The sequence below is a fragment of the Eumetopias jubatus genome, unplaced genomic scaffold (assembly GCF_037043125.1).
Source record: "Eumetopias jubatus isolate StellerSeaLion01/CBP00866 unplaced genomic scaffold, mEumJub1_p1.0 scaffold_10, whole genome shotgun sequence".
Lineage (NCBI taxonomy): Eukaryota > Metazoa > Chordata > Mammalia > Carnivora > Otariidae > Eumetopias > Eumetopias jubatus.
Genome location: NW_028274816.1, coordinates 10,143,694 through 10,164,432, shown reverse-complemented (window position 1 = coordinate 10,164,432; position 20,739 = coordinate 10,143,694). Strand labels below are relative to the sequence as shown.

The following is a 20,739-nucleotide window of genomic DNA, read 5'->3' as shown; positions in this document are numbered from 1 at the left end:
AAAAGGCTCTAGCCTTTTGTTCAAATAATTTTAGAAACATTGCTACATGCTCATGGTGGTAGAGGGTGGAGAATAAAGCTCGATGGAGGGACTCCTCGTCTCTATGTCTGATTCCATAAGGCAAGATGCTTCAATGAAGTGCCTAAGTGCTGCTTTGAGATCATCAGCTTAGAAGTATGAGCTAACCCAAGGAGGTGCCCTGCTTTCCTTCTCTCAGCTGAACAAAAGCCAGACACTCATTTTACCATATTCATTGTACACTGAGCTGTTCAGTGCAAGGAGTACCAGTTGCCTCCAGGTCATGAAATAATACTAAAAACTTTATAATCATTCATTGATTTAGTTTTCAGCATACTATATCATTTGAATCCAATGGGAGCATAAAGAGCTATTTGTGAGGTCAACCACGGTACAGACAGATGCTGACACGCTATTGATGGCAAGGTGGAAAGAAATTGCTAAATACAGCAGATCAATACCTCGTTTCACTGTTACAGCCTTCTGCAGACATAAAATATATATCTTTACAGCTACAAAAATAATAATAATGAAAGTGGGAGATAAATGCTTCCCTCAAGGTAAACTATTTGATTAGCTAAGGGCAAAGGTGACAGCAGCAGTTACACTAAAGTAACTTTATAGTCTTAAATAAAAACAGGAGGAAGAGCAGTAGATGAAATGGTAAAATGAATCCGGACACATGGGTGATTCAGATACAACTCTTAAAAAACACGGTGATAGGCAAAGGGCCACCAAAATCTAAGATTTTCCTATGGTCCACAAATACAGTTTCCTGAGATTTTTTTATCACATGGTTTTAAGCAAAACATTTCTAAACAAATTATTTTCTATTGCTGATGGAGAACAAATAGAGTGTTGAGGGATAAATAAACACTCTATAAAGTGTGAAAAAAGAAAACCTTCCAGTCTATATACACTTAACATTTCACAAGAAATGGTGAGAGCCAACCGTATCTTTAGCACCTTGCTAGATACATAAGATAAATTTATAACGTGGTTCTTGGCCTGAGGGAGCTTATAATCTCTCTAGGGAAAAGAGAATTACAGAAAACACTAACAGATATAAACAATAATAGGATGCCATATTTAAAATGACCAAATGTCAAGATGTAGGGTACCATACACCAGTAAGTATAGCATATGCACACTTATTGTTGTTACCATACATTCTGACATGGGAAATGAGGTCAGCAAGGAAAGGGATGAAAGAAATAATCCTCAAAAGCTTCATGAAAGAGGGAGAACTCGAGGCAGTTCCTCAGGGATTGGTGGATCTAATAGAATATCATCACATTACTTTTCATTTCTCTGAGATGAAACTTGTTTTGTAAATCCCCATAGTTTGGGCTTAAAAACAACCAAACAGAACTTACCATCAATTATCTGAGATACAAAGTCAAACAGGAATCTTTAAAAAGAGCCTAAAGGGTATCTTTATTTTCAAAAAGTTATGTCCACTTTTTCCAGCTGCAATGAACTGCCAAAATATGGGGGTGGAGGACATGGGAGGAGTCCCGCATGCTCTACTAGAAACCACAACACTGAAATGTCAGGGGTTACATGAAGTCCTTCAATGAATATTATTCTAAAAGAAAATAGTTCATAACTACACAAAAATCTATCAATCACTCTGCATTTGTATGGCATTTAGCAATTTAAAATCAACCTGTTAATCTAGGATTTACTTATCAGATGGCATTCACTTCCCCAAAAACACGGGCAATCTTAAGTAAGAGACAATGATACAATATCACCCCCCATAGCAATAAACAAAATAAGTTAAAAATAAAAATAAATCTCAGTGCAAGAGAAGCAATGAAATTATAATTAACTATAACTGAAAGGGAAGAGATAATCATATATTTGTTTTTCCTCCAAATAAAAATTTAGAAAAAAAAAAACTGATCTAAGTCTTGTAAAAATGGAAAAGAATTTCTATCAACTTTATAATTTGCTATCAATTTATATAAATTACACTAGCTTTCCAGCCTTTATTTGGAGAAAAGAGTATGTTTCCAGCATTCTTCTGCAGAGGAAATGTGATTGAACCAAAAGGTTTACATCCTCATGCAATGCACATCCATTTCACCATGTGGTGATGTGGCTGTCTAGGGCACCCCAAGTAAACTAGAAGCTTTTTTTTATCCTAGTAAACTAGAAATTCTATGGGTGGGTGAAGGACTCCTAGGTCTTAGTATACTTAAGGCTCTCTTAGTAATGAGCATTTGAAAATTAAGTCTCAGAAAGCATTCAATCAATAAATATTTATTGTATATCTGTCAACAAAGTTCTGTGCTAGATATTTCAGAGAATGTGCGTATGTGTGTATTTTTAATAGTTTCTCCTCCAAAAAAAACTTGATACTCTATTGGTAAGTGGAGTTAGTAAAGTAGTGGATAAGAATCCTAAAAGTTTTATATTTTAAATCATATTTATCTACATAGTATTTTTAGAGTTGTGCTCAAGACTCTGCCTGCACCACAGTAAAAAGATAAAATATAATCTGTAGAACTAAGGAAGGGGGAGAAATACTGAGTGATAAGTGCTACAAAAACATGTACAAATTGCTAAGGGAACACAGAAAAAAAATTTTTAGGATTTTGAAATGCTTCCCATATTTAAAGAAAAAGGAAATAAATGAACCAAGTATCTATCTCAAGCTATTTAGTAAAATAAAAAGTAGTTTAAGCAAAGCAGAAGGAAGGAAGAAATATTGAGGTAAAAGTTAATGAATTAGCGTAACAAATTCAAGAGACAGTTTTCAAAAAATCGACAACCAAATATAATCAAGTTCTGAAGAGAGTACATGAATACAGAAAGTTAAAATTTTATAGGCGATATAAAAGATGAATATGCAATTTTTTAATTCTACAACTGCACAACTCTACCTTATAAGCCAGAGAATGTTATGTTCAGTGCCATGCCAATAACTATGAAACTTCAATTTCTGAGAAAACATAATGACCAAAATTTACTCAAAAGGAAAAAAAACTATATGTAAGACCAATACCTAGAAAAGATATTGGAACAGTTATCCCAAAATTACCTTCCCCAATATCACACGAAGAGTTTTACAAGTAATTTAGTTCAAACATCCAAGGGAAAAATAATTCTGATGCTTTTTAAAAGGCTCCAGAGCACAGAAAGAGGAAAATGGTACAATTCATTTTATGACACAGGTTTATCTATGATACCAAAACTTGACAAAAGAAAGCACAAAAAGGAAAGTTCCCCAATATATTAACAGGTAAATATCTTCCCTCTACCATTAGCTTATCCTCATCACCCAAAAGAGCTTTATTAAATTTTACTAACTGTAGTCTGAATTATGACCATAACATATATATTAAATATGCCTCACTTAAGATTCTGATATATCCCCCTAGGGGGTACTACCATCCAGCATCCTTGATAATCGATAATCACTGCTATAGACCCATCTTGCTTTCCTAATTGAAATACTAAAAGGCTGAACTCAGCAGTATGTTAAAGCCAATATAATGTGACCAAGTAGCATTTATGCCAAGGAACCAATATTAAAAACTATATTAATAGGTTATATTCTATCAGTAAAAGTAAAGACATTTACCATCTAAATAAATGTCAAAAATATATTCAACAGGAATTCAACCTCAGTCCCTAGTAAAAAAGTAAACTAAAAATCAAAGATTATTGCCAACAACGATCATTATACTTACCACTAGAATCCTAAAACACAACTAGTAAAGGCATGACTATCTTCTATTGCCTCTGTTTAGAGGTTTTAGACAATGTAATATTTTAGACAATGTAATACATTTACAAAATGTAACATTTTAGACAATGTAATAACACAAGAAAAAAAAAGGAGAGTACTGAACTACTGAAGGGGGAAAGACCAAATTATATTTGCAGATATATTATCTGCAGATATTAAATTATCTACCTAGTATATACCTAGAAAACCCAAGAAAATCAAACCAAAAAATATCATTCTATCTTGTGACCAATTACAACAACAGCACACAAAATAAGTTTCTCATATGCCACTTTAAAAGTATAATTTAAAAATAACCCATTTGCAATAACCAAAAATAGTAATAAAAAATGTAAAATATCCAGTAATAAACCCAAGAAGTAATAAAAAGTACTTAATTGAATAAAATTGTATAACATTCTGGGAACATAAAAGAGAGCTTAAATAAATGAAAAGACAAGTAACACTGCTGAATGAGAAAACTTTTTTACCATAATTATTTCAGTGCTTCCCAAATTAAGTTATAAATTTAATGTAATAACAATTATAATATCAAAGGGCTGATGTACCTGGGAGACCCTGAAAAGACCCTGATGTACCTGGGAGACCCTGGGAGATCCAGATAAGTTTATCTGGAAAAACTGTTGTCTTCTCCATACAAAAGAAGAGCCAAGGACCTTCCAAAAATATGGGATAGTCGGGCGCCTGGGTGGCTCAGTTGGTTAAGCGACTGCCTTCGGCTCAGGTCATGATCCTGGAGTCCCAGGATCGACTCCCGCATCAGGCTCCCTGCTCAGCAGGGAGTCTGCTTCTCCCTCTGACCCTCCCCCTTCTCATGTGTGCTCTCTCTCTCTCTCTCTCCCTCTCTCAAATAAATAAATAAAAAATCTTAAAAAAAAAAATACAGAACAGTCATGGGGGTCCTGTACTGCCAGAAATTGGAAGGCATCCTAAAACTCTGGTACTTAAAATGGTGTATCAAGAACAACAGACAAAACAAATGAAACAATAAAACAAAATAAAAACAAACAAAAAACGCAGATCTGGGTATTCTGGCATTCAAATTAGTCAATTAATGCAGGGGGTAAACTCATTAACCATTGGAAGGAAAAAGTTAGACATCTACTCCATTTTACACACCAACTAAATTCTCAATGCACTACAAGAATGACATGAAAAATTTTAAACACAAAATAACTAGGACATACAAGTGACTCATCTGATATTTAGGTTGAAAAACTTTTGAATAACAAAAATTCAAAAGTAAAAGGCAGGCAATAAACAAACTAGGAAAAATATTTCCATCACTTGATTAACAAGTAATATCCCTAATCTATGAAGTGTTCTTACAAGTCAGTAAGAAAAGATAAACACACATTAGCAAAATGAACAAAGGCTATATAAACAAACAAATCACAAAGGAAATATATTTTTGGCCAATAAACACAGTGCAAGGGAATTCAACCATATACTTAGTAATTAAGAAAATACAAATTAGAAAAAGAAAGAAAATACAATAACTACAATGAGCTCCTACTTCATCTCCAAATTGTCAAATATTTTTACTTTATGATAATTCCCAGTGTTGGAGAGGAGGTAACAAATATATATTCTTAGGCATTGCTTATTTAGTAGAAACTGGCATTCCCTCTCTGAGTGGCAATTTGACAATGCAAACCAAATCTCCTTACAAATGTTAACTTGACAATTTGCCTTCTTTTAATTTATCCTGTGGAAAATACCAGAGGTTCACACAAAGATTTGTGTCACTGAAAGATAATTTATAATAGCAGGAAAAAAAAATCCGTAAGATGAAATACTAGATAATAAAAATCCATATGATAAAATACTGTACAGCTTTGTTTAAAATACCTTATATAAATATGCATCATATATTTTAGATAAAACTGGGCTCACAGTATTATACATATAATAGGCACAATAATAATACAATACTTTAACAAATATGCCCATTCAAATACTGTGGTTATCTCTGGAAAATTCTAGGCTTTTTTTTCCCCTTCTTCGTATTTTTCTGTATTTTCTAATTTTTCTAATATAACAAACTATCATTTACCAGGAAAAAAATAATATTTTAAATAAGAAATGCTTAACTATCTTATATGCTACACATATTGTGGTCATACATTTACAAAGCTACCTTTCATTAGCCACATGTTAAAAAATAATTTTATTACCTAAGTCACACCTCTGGTAGTAACAACAGCTAATGGTTATAAAACACTTATATACACCCAACACTATTCTAAATACGTATACTAAATCATTTAATCCTCACAATTATTATTATTCCCATTTTACAGATGAAGTTGAGGCTGAAGGAGATGAGGTGACTCCAAGATCGCTCCGCTAATAAGTATTGGGAAGCTAGGGGAAAAACAAGGCAGACTGGGTCCAAAATCCACACTCTTAACCACAACAGGCTACCGTCTCTCCTGATAAACTATACTCTAAAGCAACAAGACTGATTTATAATATAAATGTCAGAACATAAACAATCGAATAAGCACTATCCCCTTTAAATAAAGTAGTCTCCATGGGAAACTATACCTAACCAAAAATGTGGTCACTGATCAAAACGTTTTTGGAAATCCTTCCTTTGACAGTCTCCAGGGGCCAGTAAACGAGTCTCCAGTGAGAAGAGATTTCTTCCCAACAGCTAGGAATCATTCAGATGCAAGTCTTAAGCGTGATTAAACTGCACAGTTCTGCTTTGGGTAACACCTCAAGAAAAATCGATGAGGCTGATTTTACTATTACACCCATAACTGGTATCCGCTCCCAGGAACTAACATTCACAGGCGGATTTCACCATTTGCTATTCATATGCCTACGGACCTACTGAGCCGAGGTCCTCAAAGGCAAAAACTGTATCTTAGTCATCCTTGAATCTCCAGCCTCTAACACAATTCCTGTCACACAAAGAGTACTAATTAAATATTTCTGAATGAATGCTACAGAGAATGCCATACAAACGCTCTGAGCAATGACAGTACAGGAGAATAAATAAAAATATTACCAAGAGGGCATCTGAGTCTGTATACAGATAAACATCTAATGTAGGCAGAAACTATAATGGAAAAAAAATGGAAATTTTAGGGAGTAATTCCTATAATCCTAAATATTAAGGACGACAGAACTCAGTTTTTAACAGGTCTTCTTATAATAATTCCTAGCTGTAGTCATTTCCCAAAACACAAGGAGGGGGAGTAGATCTGCCTCATTGTCTAAAAAGCAATCTACTGAACCAAGGATGCAGAAATAACCATAAACTTTCTCAGACAACGATGCAAAAACACATCTGCTACACAGAAGACACCAGGATGCATCCTGCCTATGGGTTCAATCGACAAAGCACAATGTGATGCCTGAAATATAAATCAAAGAACCTTACATCCCTGGTACTTATTGACATTTGCTACCTGCAAATTTCTAATATGTGCAAGAGAGGCCTATTTTTATTTACAGCACAAACCACAGACTGAATGTAAAACAAGATGCTTAATAAATCCAGAGGAACATAAAACACCAGCATAACTCAGACAGCAAGACAGACACTCACTCCTTAATTAAGTGGGTGATGTTCTGTTTAAAACAAAAAGACAACCCTGGGCTATAGCTAAGATTAAGCACTCAGTGTTGCGAGGGAAACGCCAACCATTTTCAGGGCAAAGGCTTTAAATCATGAAAAATAAACCATCTAATAGTCTGTATTCAATAGTAAGTAGACAGTCAGGACACAGACTGATTTGGATTAACACATTTTCAGTTATAACAAGTAATTTTACAGAGGATTAGTATCTTGATGGTCTGATCAATATGAGGCACCGCTGCTATTACAGATGAAGAGAAAATTGCCCCTCTGGTAATAAAGCGTGCGTGTCTTCGTTCTCCTTCATTTGCTGAGTCCATTACTGTAATGGTTCCAGCATTAACAGCTGGGGCAATTTAAGCAGCAGGGGTCTGATGAATTTAAAAGCTGGGCACACTGGCTACTCATCCTTTCCTCCCTTGCAGTCTGCATATGCAAAGCCTCTGCCTGGCTGCTTCCACTACAAGGATCATGTTTTATGAGAACAATGACTCCGATTTCCCAATTATTGTCTCATTAATAGTGTTACCGGTCAATAATGTGACTGAAACAAAAAGTGCTTGCAGCACAGTGGCTGCTGATTCTGCAAAAAAAAAAAAAAAAAAAAAAACTGCACACTATTTACCTAAGTAACAAGATTGACATGACGACAGGCTAGAGGCCACACAAACTGGAATGTTTGCATTTGTCCAGTGCTATTCTCAAGCAAAAACAAAACAAAACAGAACAAAAACAGAACGTTCGTGATGGGGGGAGGGGGAGCGGGGATTCATCAGCAAAATGTTCCGTCTTCTGTTTTCAAAAAAATGGCCAACTGGAAAACACTTGAGACAATATACTGCTGTGCATAGAAACAGAAAATCCATATTAATACGGCCTTGAGACTTTAATCATGCCCAGTTCAGCAGAGTGAGTTAAGGTGGCCGCATCAGCCCATTTTATGATTATTAAAGAAATGCTGGCCCTTGAGCCTCAGCTTTGAATGATCCAGTCACTAAATGAAGATGCCAAGGGGGAGACGTAGGGCTAATGCAGAAATCAGAGCTCCAAATTTCCTGATCACAAACAGTTATGAAAACACTCAGGCCCTGGCAACACATCTCCTCCTCAGACCAGATGCAACATAATTTGGTCCTTCAGACTGAGTTTTCTACTTGGTTTCTACCAGCCATAAGGGTCTTGACTGCCACTCAGCCATATGGCCATTCTTTAACAGCAAGGAAGGCATGGTCACTTTGAAAGCGTGTCATTTCCAAAACTACAGAGCAAATAAATGATGTGCATGACAACAGGGCAGATGCTCATAGCATAAACAAAAATGCAAGCCTATAGCACCTATTCAAGAGTCAGCTTTCAAAAACATGCACTGGCCTTGCAGACAAAAACGATGCCAAGGACAAAGGTTTGGAAACAAGCTCCTACCAATGCAAGTCATCATCTCCTGAACATTTCCTGATCCAATCCAACAGCCCCCAAGATTCCTCCCAGCTTACACTAGAAAATCCACTGGTGAGACAGATTTGTAAAATAATACCAAATCAGTGTATAACAGGTCAAGTGAATGTGGTTAGCAGAACTCCAAATCTACCTCCGAACTATATCTTTCTTTGAGGTTCCAAAAGTACCATCTCAACAGTAAAGTTCTTGTCTTCTGGAGGTTAGAAAGTCACACTTTAAATATAATTGTATCAAGAAATCTACCATAATAAACTAACAACTACAAAATACACAAACCCTCAAGGGTAAAATAGCATCTTAAATTTGAGAGAGAGGACTAGAAAACAATTGCTGGCAGTTGCTAAGCATGTGCTGAAAAGAAGAATCCTGATTCTCAAAATTAATACCTATACCTACACCTATGTCAAGTAATTTAAAATCCATGAAGTATTTAACCCTTTTCCATTATTTTTTTCAGGTTCCAGTTTCAGCTCTCACTATTGGAAAGCCTGATGACCAACAGACAGGTGGGATTCCGTGATGATCACGGATCCGTGGGATTCCGTGATGATCACGAATTCCATGATGCTTCACGGAATTCATTCATTCATTTGATAAGTATGTATGGAACACTTACTATGTGCCTGGCACAATGCTAAGTGCCAGGGATAGAATGGGGAATAACCAAACTAACCAGACAGGGTGTCCACTTTCCTAAAGCATACGGTCTAAACACCAGTAAGTGCATTGCCAAACTCAGCCACAATAAAATCCAATCGGCAGCCAGGGACCTGATATGATAATTATTAAGGGTCACATAACCTGTATCAGACACTGGAGGCTCTCAACCATTCAATCTTTCTTTAAGAGATACATATAAATGTCTCTCATGTGCAAGACACTCTGCTAGGTACACTGAAGAGATGGAAGGATGAATCGGACACCAATGCTATCTTCAAGGAAGCTAATGGCTGTTTAAAGTGTCTTAAGACTTTCCCCAAATGCCAAATTCAGTTTTCAAAACCAACACTAACGTGGTTAAGAAACAGACCTGGAAATCATACAAAGTGACAAGAATTCACAGTGATTCAATGGTTTAGCTAGTGGACTTTCCAAGGAAGGTATATAAAGTGGTTTGGAAACCATGAACAAATAAACTAACCCTTCTATCTAGAGAAGGCAATCAAAACTACCAAATGGTGATTAAAGGTTGACCCATACACTGGAAGAGAGATCAGGCAAAAAATAAAGAAAGACTTTTGGGGGAAAAAAATCACAGAGCAGAATCTGCCAGGAGAAGTTTTAATTTTTTAAGTCCCCTGGTCATTGGCCACCACCAAAAATGTTCTACATTTAGTCTCCTAAGTTAGCAACAGATAAGCTGGCAAAATAATCCAATGCCAAACTGGAAAAAATAAAATAAATTTGAAGTAAAAAGACCTAATGAGTACATACATAAACAACAAACTTCCTTTTATTCAGCTATTATAACTCACTAGAGTGTATAACTTACGGTTTATCTTATTAAATGATATTAAGACAACTGCCACCAAAAACAGACTTTTTTAATGATTTATTTGAAACAACAAGTTTATTCTGGATATATTCCTTCACTGATAAAAATGTACATTACTTAAACAAATTTATTATGTTCCTATTAAATGTATACAACCCTCTCAGTAATAAATCTAAACTGTTCTATTTTCAGTATTTTTTAAAAAGATGATCTTACCCAAGACAACATAAAAACCTCCGAAACTAGTTTGGATTTCAACATCTATACCTTTTCACTCCATGACTAAAGAACAGTTCTAATACCCTATCAAAATACCAATAGCATTTTTCACAGAACTAGAACAAAGAATCCTAAAATTTGTATGGAAACAAACAGAAAAAAAAACTCCAAATAGTCAAAGCAATTTTTTTTTTTAAGATTTATTCATTTATTTGGGGGAAGGGGGAGGGCAGAGAGAGAGAATCCCAAGAAGACTGCAGTGAGCATGGAGCCCAACGCGGGGCTCGATCTCAGGAACCTGAGACCACAACCAGAACCAAAACCAAGAATCAGACACTCAACCAACTGCGCCACTTAGGCGCCCCTCAGGTGCCCCTCAAAGCAATCGTGAAAGAAAAACAAAGCTGGAGGTATCACAATTCCAGATTTCAAGTTATACTACAAAGCTGTAGTAATCAAAACACTATGGCACTGGCACAAAAACAGACATATAGATCAATGGAACAGAATAGAAAGCCCAGAAATAAACCCATGATTATATAGTGAATTAATCTTTGACAAAGGAGGCAAGAATATGCAACGAGAAAAAGTCTCTTCAACAAATGGTGTTGGTAAAACTGGAGAGCAACGTGCAAAAGAATGAAACTGGACCACTTTCTTATACCAAACACAAAAATAAATTCAAAATGGATTAAAGACCCAAATGTGAGACCTGAAACCATAAAAATCCTAGAAGACAGCACAGGCAGTAACCTCTTTGACATGGGCCATAACAACTTCCTTTTAGATATGTCTCCTGAGGCAAGGGAAACAAAAGCAAAAATAAACTACTGGAACTACCTCAAGATAAAAAGCTTCTGCAGAGCAAAGGAAACAATCAACAAAACTAAAAGACAACCTACTGAATGGCAGAAGATGTCTGCAGTTGACTTAGCTACTAAAGGGTTAGTATCCAAAATACAAAAAAAAAAAAAAACTTACAAAACTCAACACCCAAAAAACAAATAATCCAATTAAAAAATGGGCATATGACAGACATTTCTCCAAAAAGATATCCAGATGGCCAACAGAAACATGAAAAGATGCTCAACATCACTGATCGTCAGGGAAATACAAAGCAAAACTACAACTGAGATATTACCTCACACCTGTCAGAATGGCTAAGATCAACAACACAAGAAATAACAAGTGTTGACAAGGGTATGGGAAAAAAAGAACCCTCTTGCACTGTTGGTAGGAATGCAAGCTGGTGCAGCCACTATGGAAAACAATACAGAGATTCCTCAAAAAATTAAAAATAGAACTACCCTATGATCCAGTAATCGCACTACTAGTTACCCAAAAAATACAAAAACATTAAGTCAAAGGGATACATGCACCCCTATGTTTACAGTAGCTATATCAAGGGCCATTATGGAAGCAGCCCAAGTGCCCATGGATAAATGAATGGATAAAGAAGATGTGGTATAGGGGCACCTGGCTGGCTCAGTCAGAAGAGCATGAGATTCTTAATCTCAAGGTTACCAGTTCAAGCCCCACATTGGGCATGGAGCCTACTCATTTAAAAAAAAAAAAAAAGTGGTGTATCTATATAATGGAATATTATTCAGCCATAAAGAAGAACAAAATCTTGCCATTTACAACCACATGGATGGAGCTAGAGAGTATAATGCTAAGCAAAATGCAAGTCAGAGAAACACAAGTACTATATGATTTCAATCATGTGTGGAATTTAAGAAACAAAACAAATGAACAAAGGAAAAAAAGAGACAAACCAAAAAACAGACTCTTAACTACAGAGAACAAACAGATGGCTACCAGAGGGGAAGCGGATAGGGGGATGGGCGAAATAGGTGAAGGGGATTAAGAGCACACTCACATGATGAGCACTGAGTAATATACAGAATTGTTGAATCACTACACTGTACCCCTGAAACTAATGTAACACTGTGTTAACTATATTGGAATTAGAAAAAAGAACAGGTCTAATATTTCTCAACAACCTCTAAAGGAGTCTCAGTCCTCTCATAAGGATACATCCTTAGACAGATCTTAGGAAGGAATTCCATAACCCCAAGACCAAGTTAAATAGATCTTCCTGAGGAAGGAATTCCGTGACCTCCATAACACATTACATCCTCCTTGCTCCCATGTCCCGCTTCCATGATAAAACTCACCACTCTACTGTTGCTACTTAATTATTGCCTTTCATGGAAAGGCAGCCAGTTCCAAGGAACCAAATCTGCCATATTTACCCACGTGCCCCCAGTCCCAGGTAAGTGCTACCTGGCACTTAACCAGATTCCTCATCTGAACCACAGAACACAGAAAATGGTTTGAATGACTATTTTCTCAATTCTCCCAAGAGAGGTACATAATTTATACCATTTGGGATGCACAGAAGTTAGTGGAACCCCAGTTGAGAAAATCTGTCCAATTAGACAGTCGATGTAAGTGTCCTGTATGAATATCCTGAACATAGGCTAAAATATGTACAGGGACCAGATAGGTGGTAACTATGAGGCCGATGACATGATGGTGGTAACAACTACCTTTATTTTTAATATGTGCCAGGAATGTTCTAGGTGCTTTACATATATCTCACTTAATCCTCACCATGACCATAAATATCACAATTTTACAGGTGAAGAACCTGAGGTTTGGAGCAATGAAGCTGTGGGCCCAAATCAGTGATGGAGCTGGACTTGATTCTAGGAGGCTGCCTTTCAAGCCCCATACTCGAAACTGCTAATGGGCAAAGCTGGAGTGCGGCAAAATGCCAAGTCCATTTCCCCTCTCAAGGGGCAGCCATTCTTCAGCTCCAGTTAGTGCAGCGCATGCCCGGTGTCCCCAGAGAGTCTGGTTTTTCAAGAAAGCTGGACATACAGATTTTTATCTCCACTTTGTATTAGAAAATAATTCAGAAACTTTCAAACATAGTTTGCGCCAAGGAAAACACATCTACAGGCAGGATGAATATGTGAATTGTAAATGTGTGATCTCTAATGGCTCCTATCTTTCTGTAGAAATATACACACCAAAAATGCATAATCTGAATCTCCTCATAAGGAAATATCAGACAAATAAGAATACTGGGATAGCTTACAAAACAAACAGCCTGTACTCATCACAAATGTCAACAACGCCTTACTCATCCCAAATACCAATGTCATGAAAGAAAGCATGAGGAACCAAATTAAGGAGACGAGATTAAAGGAGGTTAAAAGAAACCAGACACGTGACAATTACAGGTGATGTGTGGTCCTGGAATAGAACCTGGGCCAGGAAAAAAAAAAAAGCTATAAAAGGTATTATTAGAACAATTAGCAAAATTTACGTATGGACTTTGGAATAATATTCTAACAATGTTAACTTTTCTGAATGTGACAATTCACTATGTTTCTATATAACAAAGTGTCCTTGTTCTTAGGAAATAAATGCTGAAGTGTTCAGGGGTAAAGAGGATTGAGGTCTCCAACTTGCTCTGTAATGGTTCATTAAAAAAATAACAGGGACACCTGGGTGGCTCAGTTGGTTAAGTGTCTGCCTTTGGCTCAGGTCATGATCATGATCCCAGGGTCTGGGGATCCAGCCCCACATTGGGCTCCCTGCTCAGCGGAGAGCCTGCTCCTCCCTTTCCCTCTCTCTCTGCTGCTCCTCTGGCTCCTGCTCACTCACTCTCTAATAAATAAATAAAATCTTTAAAAATAATAACAATAATGGTTCATGGGTATATACAGGGAGAGAGAAAGCAAAAAAGCAAGACGTTAACAAGTTGTGAATCTGCATGATAGGCCTGTGAGAGCTCTCTGTTCTGCTCTTGCAGCTCTTCTATGAATTTTGAATTATTTTAAAACAACAAATATGTCACCTGTGAAAAACAAAAGCATGGGGGCAACCCTGGATCAGTAGAGGGCCCTTTGGACAACCAAACTCATTCCAAGCCGAGTCTACTATGTCCCTGGCACAGGAGCCAAACCTCATCATGATGGATCCTCACCGCAACCCACACAAGAAGCCATGCTTGACTCCATTTTCTGGCTGGAGAAACTGAAGCACAGGGTGCCAACCCTCCATCCCAGCAGCAAGGAAATTTTAAAGGCCGTGGTTCCAACTGAGACTACCAAATACTGATTGGGACCATGCCACTGTATGCCTTACAAGAAAAATTCATTTTAAAAATGCATGAATATACTTTGGTGCATTCTTAGGCTATAACACAGATTAAATAAACGTTATCTGGAAAAATAGATAAAATTTAGTCCAGCCTTTGCATTCACCCTCCAGACTTGGACACTGTATAAAAGTCTACAGCATAAGCAATCACAAGAAGAAAACACAATCTATTTCAAAGAGAAAAGAAAACCAAAAGTAATATTACCCATTATGGGGATGATCGAGTTTAATTTAAAAAGCAAACAAGAAATCTTTGTGACCTTGGGATAGGTAACGATTTCATAGATATAACACAAAAAGTATTAATGATAAAAAGCAATATCAATAAATTAGACCTTTATCAAAATTAAGTACTTTCGCTCCTCAAAAAACCATTTAGTAAACTAAAAGACTGGAAAACTATGTTCACAGTACATACCGTCGACAAAGAACTTACATTTAGAAAATATAAACAACTCATAACACTTAGTATTAAGGAGACAACCGAACCCAAAAAATGGGCAGAAGATCTGAACAGCGACTTCACAAAAACAAATATATACATGGTCAATAAACACATGACAGGACGCCAGGGTGGCTCAGTTGGTTAAGCATCTGTCTTCAGCTCAGGTCATGATCCCAGAGTCCTGGGATAGAGCCCAGTGTCTGACTCTCTGCTCAGAGGGGAGCCTGCTTCTCCCTCTGTCCCCCGTTCCCTCCCCACTCATGCTCTCTCTCACAAGCTCTATCTCAAATAAATAAATAAAATCTTTTTAAAAAATTTAAAAAGCCACAATGAGATACACCTTACACCGACTAAGATGGCTATAATCAAAGGACAGTAACAGGAGGTGACAAGTATGTGAAGAAACTGGAACACTCAAGCATTGCTGGTGGAAACATAAAATGGTGCACCCGCATTGGAAAACAATGTCTTAGTCCATTCGGGCTGCTATAACAAAATACCACAAACAGTGTGGCTTATAAACAGCAGAAATTTATTGCTCATAGTTCTGGAGGCTGGAAGTCCAAGATTTTGGTACCAGCATGGTCGGATTAAAGTGAGGACTCTCTTCGGGGTTGCAGGCTCTAAACTTCTGGCTGTGTCCTCACATGGCAGAAGGGATGAGGAGCTCTCTCAGGCCTCTTTCATAAAGGCACTAATCCCATTCCTAATCACCTAATCACCTCCAAAAGGCCCTACCTCTAATACCATTACCTTGGGGATTAGGATTTCAACATAAAAATTTTGGGAGGCCTCAAACATTCAGACCAAAACAAACAGTACAGCAGTTTCTCAAAATGTTAAACACAGATTTACCATGTGACCAGCAATTCCACTCCTAAGCCTCTACCCGAGAGAAAGGAAAATATGTGTCTGTACAAAAAGTAGAATATGAATGTTCACAGCAGCATTTTTCCTAATAGCCAAAAAGCATAAACAACCCAAATATTATCCATCAACTGGTGAACAGATTAAATAAAATGCGGTATATTCATACACTGGAATACTATACTATTTAGTAATAAACAAGAACAAAGTATTGATACATGCTACAACATGGATGAACCTCAAAACATTATCCTGGGTGAAAGAAACCAAACACAAAAGACCACATATCGTCTGACTCCATTTACATGAAATCTCCAGAGAAGGCAACTTTTGAGAACAGAGAATTGATTAGTGGATGCCTAGGGATAGGAGGTGGGAATGGAGAATAAACTACAAATGAATACATCTTCTTTGGGAGATGATGGAAATGTTCTGAAATAAAATTACGGTGATTATTGCACAACTCTCTACAAATCACTGAATTGTACACTTAAAAGAGGAGAGTTTTATAGTACATAAGATATACCTCAAAAACTTTTTTAAAAAGATACTCAACCTCATTAGTTGTCACTGAAATGCAAATTAAAGCCACCATGAGCTACCAATACACAGCCACTAGAATGGCTAAAATTTTAAAGATTGACAATACTAAGTATCGGTGAGGACAGGGAACAACTGGAATTCTCATACACAGCTGATGAAGACATAAAATGGTGTATTGGGTGTGAATAACATTCCCCAAAATAAATGTCCAATCTTAACCCACGGTTATCGTAAATGTGATCTTATTTGGGAAAAAAGGGTCTCTGTCGGTGTTATTAAACTTTGGATCTTGAGATTAAGATCATCCTGGGTTTAGGGCAGGCCCTAAATATAATGACCGGTGTCTTCACTAGAGAAAGGAGAGGGAGATTTCACACACACACACAAAAAAACACTGAGAGGATGGCCATGGGAACACAGAAGCCAACTGAAGTTATGCTGCCCAAACCAAGAAATACCACGGGACACCAGAAGCTAAAGGAGGCAAGGAAGAATTCTCTCCTAGAGCCTTCAGAAGGACCAGGACCTGTGAAAACCCTGCATCCAGACTTACCTTTAGAACTAAGACAGAATTGGGGCGCCTCGGTGGCTCAGCCGTTAAGCGTCTGCCTTCGGCTCAGGTCATGATCCCAGGGTCCTGGGATTGAGCCCCGCACTGGGCTCCCTGCTCTGCAGGAAGCCTGCTTCTCCCTCTCCCACTCCCCCTGCTTGTGTTCCCTCTCTTGCTGTGTCTCTCTCTGTCAAATAAATAAATAAAATCTTTAAAAGAAAAAAAAACCTAAGACAGAATAAATTTTGTTGTTTTAAGACATCAAGGTCGTGGAAACTTGTTCTAGCAGCCCTAAAAAACTAATGAAAATGGCAGAATCACTTTGGCAGTTTCTTGTAAAGCTAAACAAAGAACTGAGCAATTGGAATCCTGAGTGTTTATCCAAGAGAAACAAAGACAACGACTTATACATGAATGGTCATAGCAGCTTTTTTACGTAACAGCCCCAAACCAGAAACAATCCAAATGTTCTTCAGCAACAGGTGAATGAATAAACAATACATGTAGATCCACGCAGTAGACTATCACTCAGTTATAAAAAGGAATGAACTACTGATACACAGGACACCATGAATCTCAAAAAAAAATCTCAAAAATGCTGAGTGAAAGTAGACAGGCTCAACAGTACATACAGTTTGTTTCTATTTATATGAAATCCTAGAAAATAGAGACTCATCTACAGTGACAGAAAACATTATTGATGATTGCTTGGGAGCCAAAGTGGGGAAGACACTGACTACAAATCAAGAGGAAATTTCTAGAAGGGATTGAAAGGTTATCTATGTCAACTATGATGATGGTGTCGCAGGTGTATACACCTGTCAAAACTCGTCAATTGTACACTATAAATGGATGCAAATTATTATACATAAATTATACCTCAATAAAGTTGATTAGAAAATAAAGTCACGAGTAACTGACCATTTTCTATTTAAGATTTAAAACTTAGTGGCCTACACTTTGTTCTAACCAATAATATGTTCATAAGTAAATTTCAAATAAATATCAAAGGAATTCTTTAAACAGGAAGACAACTTGCTCTATCAATTCAACATGTTTCCCACGCTGAAAATGGAAAAAAGCTTTGAGTCAGAAGACCTGGTTCTGGGCCCTAGTTCCACACTTGCCTTGGGCAAGTCATGATTTCCTCAAGCCTCAGTTTCCACATCCATAAAAGGTGGATGACACTATCACACAGGCAAAGGGTAAGGTTTCAGTAGAGTAAAAGCTCCTTTGTCCAGAGATTCTATCTTAGCTTAAGTCATAATCCCAGTGTCTAGTAAATAATGGATGCTCAATGAATCAACAGAATGAGTAACAGAAATGTAAAGCTAAAAGGTGAGAAAGACATCATACACAGCACCATTGGGTGACAATTACCTCTTTCTCTGCACTGTTGTAGACTAATGCAGAAGGATCCTCCCCCCTCTAAATCCATCTTTAGTATACTATTTCACAGGCAGACTCTAGCATGAAAAATTCAGGCCCCTGGTGAAACCTTGTTACAACTCAGGTCATTATAGGACAGATTTTATATTTTTTTAAAGATTTATTTAATAAATAAATAAGAGAGAGAAATCACATAGGGAGAGGGAGAAGCAGACTCGCCACTGAGCAGAGAGCCCGATGCGGGGATCAATCCCAGGACCCCAAGATCATGACCTGAGCCAAAGGCAGACACTTAACCAACTGAGCCCACCCAGGCGCCCCCAGATTTTATGTTTTAAATCCATAGAAGTATCACCCTAAGACAAACTCACTTGCAGGATTCTAAATTCTACAAGAGCAAGAATTGTGTCTGTTTTAGTTATCACTGGTCCTCACTTCTAATATTTGCCTAATATAGAGTAGGCAACATAACAGCATGTGTAAAGGCTATGTAAACAGATAAAGCAGGAAAGAGGGCCTTTTAAGAAGGCCAAAGTGGCTGATGGGTAGAGAGCAGGCAGAGTGTCATGTCCCATGAGGCTGTAGAAATAAGTAGGGTCCAAACCATGCAAGACATTGTAGGCCATGTGAAGTTTTCTCTTTCTCCTAAGGGCAACAGAACGTCATGGAAGATTTTTAAACAGGTGGTTGGCAGAGCGGGGAGGAAGGAAAGGGACATGATTAGATTTGCACTTCGAAAATACCACTCCCCATAGTGTGCGGAAGAGACTGGTTGTGTGGAAGGGGACAAGGGAGTTGTTAGGGTGTAGAGTAAGTGTAGACCAACAAGGAGACTCTTGTAACATCCATTAAAGAGATAATGGTAGCTTGGTCCAAGGTGGTGGAGATAGAAAAAGTGCACAGGTTACCGACTTATGTAAAAAACCAACAGGACTTGATTTGGGGAGTGAGAGAAAGGAAAACAATTCTTCTGAACCTTCAGTCTTCATAGGTAAAACAGGACTATTGATACTGCATCTGCATAATATCTATCTCGCAATCTGCTATGGTAAGAACATGAAATAATATAAATTTTACGAACTTAAGGCAGATCCTGACATGTAATAAAAGCTAAAAAAAAAAAAAAAGAAGTCGCTGTAGATGTTATTACTGCCATCCATGGAATGGCAACTACCAGAAGCCAAACCCCAAAGGTGGAAAACAGGATTGTAGTTAGATTCATATCTGCTGTGCTGAAGACAACAGGCAGCCACTGAAGACAACTGTTCCAAATAAACACATCTGACCGCACAGATACTTCATCTGAACCAATCCCGGTCCTCGGAAACCATTACTGAAGGGAAAGAACAACTGTTACGATCACAGTTATCCCGGTAAACTGAGGCACCAGGGTAGCTCCAGATTTGACCAAGGAATGAGGTGCAGAAGCAGGAAAAGGAAATGGGTGTCGTGATTCTTACCGGTGAGCAGATCCAACAGGACTAGGCCTGCATCCTGACCAGCATGAATGTATATCCCCCAATGTCTCTGGTTCCCTTACTGACAAGGCCCTGTCATCCCTTGGCTTAAGACCCTGAGTCCGCTTGCCATGCAACCAAGCCCTTCCGGTTCCCGGCCCCTAGCTACAAGTGCACGAAGGATCCCAGACTCCCGAGAGGCCGACATACCTTAGCTTCGCGCTCTCGTTCCTCGGCGGTCGGAGTCCGCTTCATGCTGCCGCTACAGCCGCCTTCGCCACTGCTAGCCGCGTAGATCCCTCTCCCTGGACCCCGCCTCCTGCTTGTAGTTCTCTTAGCGTCCTGCTCCCGCCCGGCGCCATTCTCCGTCCGAGCCACGAGAACTACCATTCCCAGGATGCAAGGCGGCGGCGCTCGAGAGCGCCTCAGGGTTTGGGGCACGAGCATTTCCCAGGGCCGACAGCTCCTCAGCGAGCGGGCGGGCTAGGGCTGGAGCAAAACTACATTTCCCAGGAGGCAACGGAGCCTGCCATGTTTTTCCCGTGCTCCTCTCGGCCAGCCGCACAACACGCCGTCGGCGCTATAGCAACGGTAGCTAGCCGCGGGGAGAGAGTGGCGGTGAGTACTCCGGGGGAGTCGAGGGGGACGGAGGTGGCCCACCCTCTACCTGCAGCACGGGTCGGGGTCCTGGGGTCAGCTCTACGCCCTAGAGAAGGCACTAGAGCTCTGCTCGCGTGAAAAGCAGCCCAGCACGGGACCACATCCTCAGG

The 20,739-nt window shown here is 38.3% G+C and overlaps 1 protein-coding gene across 3 annotated transcripts in view; it reads right to left on the bottom strand.

The window, feature by feature from the left end:
- The window catches only part of FTO (FTO alpha-ketoglutarate dependent dioxygenase), a 372,292-nt gene extending 351,933 nt beyond the window's left edge, over positions 1-20,359 (bottom strand). For 2 of the 3 annotated variants that reach the window (XM_028093856.2, XM_028093848.2), the window contains exon 1: positions 20,180-20,257. In XM_028093856.2, the coding sequence (XP_027949657.2) occupies positions 20,180-20,224 (45 nt within the window). In that variant the 5' untranslated portion in view covers positions 20,225-20,257. Of the gene's footprint in view, positions 1-20,179 lie in introns of all 3 variants that reach the window. The other variant, XM_028093842.2, reaches the window with a different exon arrangement.
- Positions 20,360-20,739: the final 380 nt, after the last annotated feature.